The 5,122-nt window shown below is 42.4% G+C and overlaps 1 protein-coding gene across 1 annotated transcript in view; it reads left to right on the forward strand.

Annotated features, from left to right (window-relative positions):
- The window catches only part of tshz3b (teashirt zinc finger homeobox 3b), a 40,555-nt gene extending 36,016 nt beyond the window's left edge, over positions 1–4,539 (forward strand). The window contains exon 3 of the mRNA XM_037691285.1: positions 896–4,539. Coding sequence (XP_037547213.1) covers positions 896–4,539 — 3,644 coding nt within the window. The remainder of the gene's footprint in view (positions 1–895) is intronic.
- The last annotated feature ends 583 nt before the right edge of the window (positions 4,540–5,122 follow it).

Consider the following 5,122-nt stretch of genomic DNA (forward strand, 5'->3'; position numbering starts at 1 on the left):
AATAACCCAATTCTAGTTTCAGTGTGAGCATAAATCATGTATAATCTGATTGTGTTTTTTTTATAGACTTATTGCCAAAATAAATCATTCAGAGATTTACAAAAAAGCGAGATTGTGATTTGTCTTGAAACATATTTTCTTTGTGTGATTTCCATTGTATTATTCTTAAACTAGAGGGATTTGAATATAAATTGAAAGCTGCAAGCTCTTTCCCTGAAGCTAAACTGTAAATAATAACTAAAGTTTTTTTTTTCTAATCTTTGGTAATTGAAGCAAATGGCTTTTGCAGGGAGAGATTTGTCGCAGGCTAACATACATACATTTTTTTTTATTTACAAGGAGGCGATGGCTGAGCAGTGTAATGAGTGAAAATGCATGCTTAATTTAAATGGCGAGTGTGTCTGTTAGGGAATGCATTAAACTCTGCAGAAGAAGCGTAAGACATATTAATTGACAGACAGGAACCGCTGTCTCCGAGGTTGATACAAGTAATTTATTACTTCAGAAACGAATGCCACCGCCAGAATGTGCTTCATTAATTTCAAATTTAGTTTTAATTTCAAGCTGTTGCCCCTTGAGAAGAATAAGGTGGCAAGTTCTGTTTGAAGAGACATGTGCACCCCCACTCCCCCCCTTGTCTTTCTGTTTTCATCCCTCTATATCTTTCTTTTCTCTGTCTTATTGGGTTATTTTTAGCAGTACAGGACAAAGACAGGTTTCGAAAACGAACAGAGGGAAAGGGTGGTGGTTTGAATCTGATTGTAAAACATTATTTGTTAAAGTAAGAAAGTGAGACACAGATTATTGTTTATCAAAGTAAAGTCTTTGTGAATGTAAAATAAGACATCAATAAAATACTAACATATTTTCCATGTTTTTTTCTTTATTTTTCAAGCATATGTCCCCGATGATGAGAAGGAAGCAGCCCTATTGGATGAGGACATAGATGGAGAGGACTCAGCTCAAGAAGGGGAGGAGCCTGTTGCCAAGCTCCTATGCCAGGATAAGGACTTCCTGCACAAGGAAAGGCCAGGATCCACTGGCATCCATGACTCTCCCAATGCAGCTGACTTTTCTGGCCAGGAGCTAGACAGTGAGTCTCACCTGAGTGAATCCAGTGACAGAATGTCTGATTTTGAAATCTCCTCACTTAAAAATGAAGATGACGTCCTCCTTCCTAAAGACTCTTCAAATGCACTGTCCCCATCCTTGTCTTCTGCTATGGTGGCTGTGGCAAATGCCAATGCATCTGTAAGTGGAGATGAGGCCTTTTTAGCTGCAACAAGCTCTGTGGCTGATAGCCTTGAGAAGATGAAGGCCATTTACACATCTTTTCTGAGCAATTCCTATTGGTCTTCACTCAATTTGAATCTGACTCAGCCACCAGCAGAGAAACCTCCTCGCAGTCATAGCAGCAGCAGTAGTAGCAGCAGCAGTAGCAGCTGTGGGAGTGGAGGATTTGACTGGCATCAGACAGCTATGGCTAAAACTCTTCAACAGGCTTCCCAGAACCACCACAACAGACTGAACCTGGTTCAGCATCCCACAATGGCTGCACCAACAACTACCACAGAACCTAACCTATTTAGTACTGTCCAGCTTTACCGTCAGAGTTCCAAGCTTTATGGCTCTATATTCACTGGAGCCAGCAAATTTCGTTGTAAGGACTGTAGCGCAGCATATGATACTCTAGTAGAACTCACAGTACACATGAATGAGACAGGCCACTACCGTGATGATAACCATGAGACAGATAGTGAGGGTGCTAAACGCTGGTCAAAACCCAGAAAACGGTCCTTATTAGAGATGGAGGGGAAGGAAGATGCACAAAAGGTCCTCAAGTGCATGTACTGTGGGCACTCTTTTGAATCCCTTCAGGACCTAAGTGTCCACATGATCAAGACAAAACACTATCAGAAAGTGCCTCTAAAAGAACCTGTTACACCAGTGGCAGCTAAAATTATATCTGCTGTTCGAAAGAGACCCCCTATTGAACTAGATATACCTAGCTCACCTGACTCAACAGGAGGCACCACACCTAAGCCCACCTCCTTCAGTGACTCTAATGACATTCTGCAAAAGGCTACTAACCCCTACATTACACCTAACAACCGTTATGGACACCAAAATGGTGCCAGCTATGCCTGGCAGTTTGAATCCAGAAAATCACAAATTCTCAAATGCATGGAATGTGGCAGCTCTCATGACACACTGCAAGAACTTACTGCTCATATGATGGTGACAGGACATTTCATTAAAGTTACCAACTCTGCTATAAAGAAAGGCAAACCAATTATGGAGTCCCCCACCCAAGTTCATACATCCAACTTAGCTGCTGAAGAAAAAGTACAGTCAGTTCCACTGGCTGCCACAACATTTTCCTCTCCACCTGCCCCAGTGCCTCCTCCGACCAGCATTTCACCCTCTGCAATGATAGTAGAAATAAAAAAGGAGGAGAAGGAAGAGGAATGCACAAAAGATTTCATTATAAACAATGCCAGCAACCTCAACAAGGATAAAAGAGCAGGTGGAGAAGATGTGGCTGAGGAGAAGTTTGATATTTCATCAAAATACACTTATCTGACTGAAGAGGATCTGGATGAAAGTCCAAAGGGGGGTCTAGATATTCTCAAGTCCTTGGAGAACACAGTAACATCAGCCATTAACAAAGCCCAGAATGGTGCTCCAAGCTGGGGTGGATATCCTAGCATACATGCTGCTTACCAGCTCCCAAACATAATGAAGCTCTCTCTTGGTAACTCTGGAAAGAGCTCTCCCCTCAAATATATGTTCCCTGGAGGAGAGATTTTCTCTCCTACTGCTAAGAGTCAACCATTGATCTCACCACCAAGTCGTCAGACCTCTCCATTACCTAAAAACAACTTCCATGCAATGGAGGAACTAGTCAAAAAAGTGTCAGAAAAAGTGTCTAAAGTAGAGGAAAAATTGAGAGAGCCCCGAGTGAAGGATTCTCCATTAAGATGCATGACTCCCTCACCCTGTAACAGTGAGGCAGAAGACTCAACCCAAGGGGAGTCACCCAAAGAAAATAGGGCGTCAGACTGTAAAAACCCTGAGAATACAGATGTAACAGAAGAGGTGGTAAGAAATGGAACTGGAACAAATCACAAAGATTCAAATGGTAACATTTCTACAAAAGGGTCTGTAGAAAATGGAGTGGAACCCACTGATGCAATGTCACCCATGCATGCCTCTTTGTGTGGCAGCACAACCATCATCACAGATCATCCACCACCAGAACAGCCATTTGTCAACCCTCTCAGTGCTCTGCAGTCAGTAATGAACGTCCACCTGGGGAAGGCTGCAAAGCCGGCCATGCCTTCCCTTGATCCTATGAGTATGCTATTCAAGATGAGCAACAGTCTGGCAGAGAAAGCAGCAGTGGCTTCTTCCACCCCACCAGCACACACCAAAAAGACTAACAACGAGCACTTAGACCGATACTTCTACCAGCAGCATCTTAACAGCGATCAACCTATTGATCTCACCAAAGGAAAAAACATAGACAAGAGTAGTAATGGTGGTTCCTTGGGTTCTACAGCACTCTCATCTACCACATCTACCCCATCAATCTCTCCATCCTCTGCTGCCACAATGACAAAAGCCTCAGCTGCAGTAGCTTCCTTCATGTCCTCCTCTCCACTGAGAGAAAATGCCCTCTCAGATATCTCTGACATGCTGAGAAACCTGACAGAAAGTCAAGCATTGTCCAAATCCTCCACACCTACCAGCCAGTCTGAGCGTTCTGATATTGAAGGTGCCACACAAGAGGAGACAGAAGATGTTTCTCCAGCTCAGAAACGTAAAGGTCGCCAGTCCAACTGGAACCCTCAACACCTCCTTATACTACAAGCCCAGTTTGCTTCCAGTTTAAGACAAACAAATGATGGCAAATACATGATGTCGGACCTTAGTCCGCAGGAGAGAATGCACATCTCCCGCTTCACAGGCCTCTCAATGACTACAATATCCCACTGGCTAGCTAATGTTAAGTACCAGTTGAGGCGAACCGGGGGCACAAAGTTCTTAAAAAACTTGGATTCAGGTCACCCAGTGTTCTTCTGCAGCGACTGCGCTTCACAGATCCGCTCACCATCCACCTATGTGAGCCACCTGGAATCCCACTTAGGCTTTCGTCTGCGAGACTTGTCTAAGCTTTCTGGGGAGCAACTCCTCAACCAGATTTCACAGCACCATCATCGACGTCACTCTAAAGGCCTATCTGAAAAACTGTTCTCTAATCTTCACCTATCCAGCCACCCTTTACCTTCCTCGTTACAGACATCTTTACCTTCTTCACTTCCTATTTCATTGTCCTCATCCTTAACAGCATCTTTGCCCCCTACTGAAACCCCATCACCCTCCCCTGATGATGATGACATTGGGGCAGTCTATCAGTGCAAGCTCTGCAACCGGACTTTTGCTAGTAAGCATGCGGTAAAGCTTCACTTGAGCAAGACTCACGGGAAATCCCCTGAAGACCACCTCATGTATGTATGTGAGCTGGACAAACAGTAGCACTGGTTGTGAACAATGCAGCACTTTTACAAAACGGCTCACTCTTTCTTGCTCTGTCTCTCTTTAGTCTTTCAGACATTAAAAAAGAAAGGCTGATTAAAAAGTGATGGAACTGCACAAAGAAGCGAATAAACTACTGCAATGAGTGTTGGCACATGATTTTTTTTTTCTTTTTGTGTTGTAACAGTTTTTTTTTTTTAGTATTATTATTTGAATATTGTGCGATGTAGACTCACTCTAGCCACACACTTGGTTTATTGATTTTCTTTGATGAGAAAATACTTTTTTATGTGCATTGATACATTCAAATATACAGTAAATGAAGGTTTCAAATAGATTATAAAATGATGTGGTGACTATTGTTTGTGTAAAAGGATTTAGTTTCTTTTATATTTTTGCATCACTGCGGTGTTATAAGCTGCATGCATAAGTAAAATTGTTTTGTTAAGCATTTTATAATTAAATCTGGTGCACTTTTCATGTTTTTTTACACCTGGCAATGATCCATTTTTTTCTATACCATTTTTTATGCTCGAGTCAGCATATAAAATTTAACCCTGTGAGTACATTAAAGCGTTTCTAG

The sequence above is a fragment of the Nematolebias whitei genome, chromosome 2 (assembly GCF_014905685.2).
Source record: "Nematolebias whitei isolate Nwh7 chromosome 2, NemWhi1, whole genome shotgun sequence".
Classification (NCBI taxonomy): Eukaryota; Metazoa; Chordata; class Actinopteri; order Cyprinodontiformes; family Rivulidae; genus Nematolebias; species Nematolebias whitei.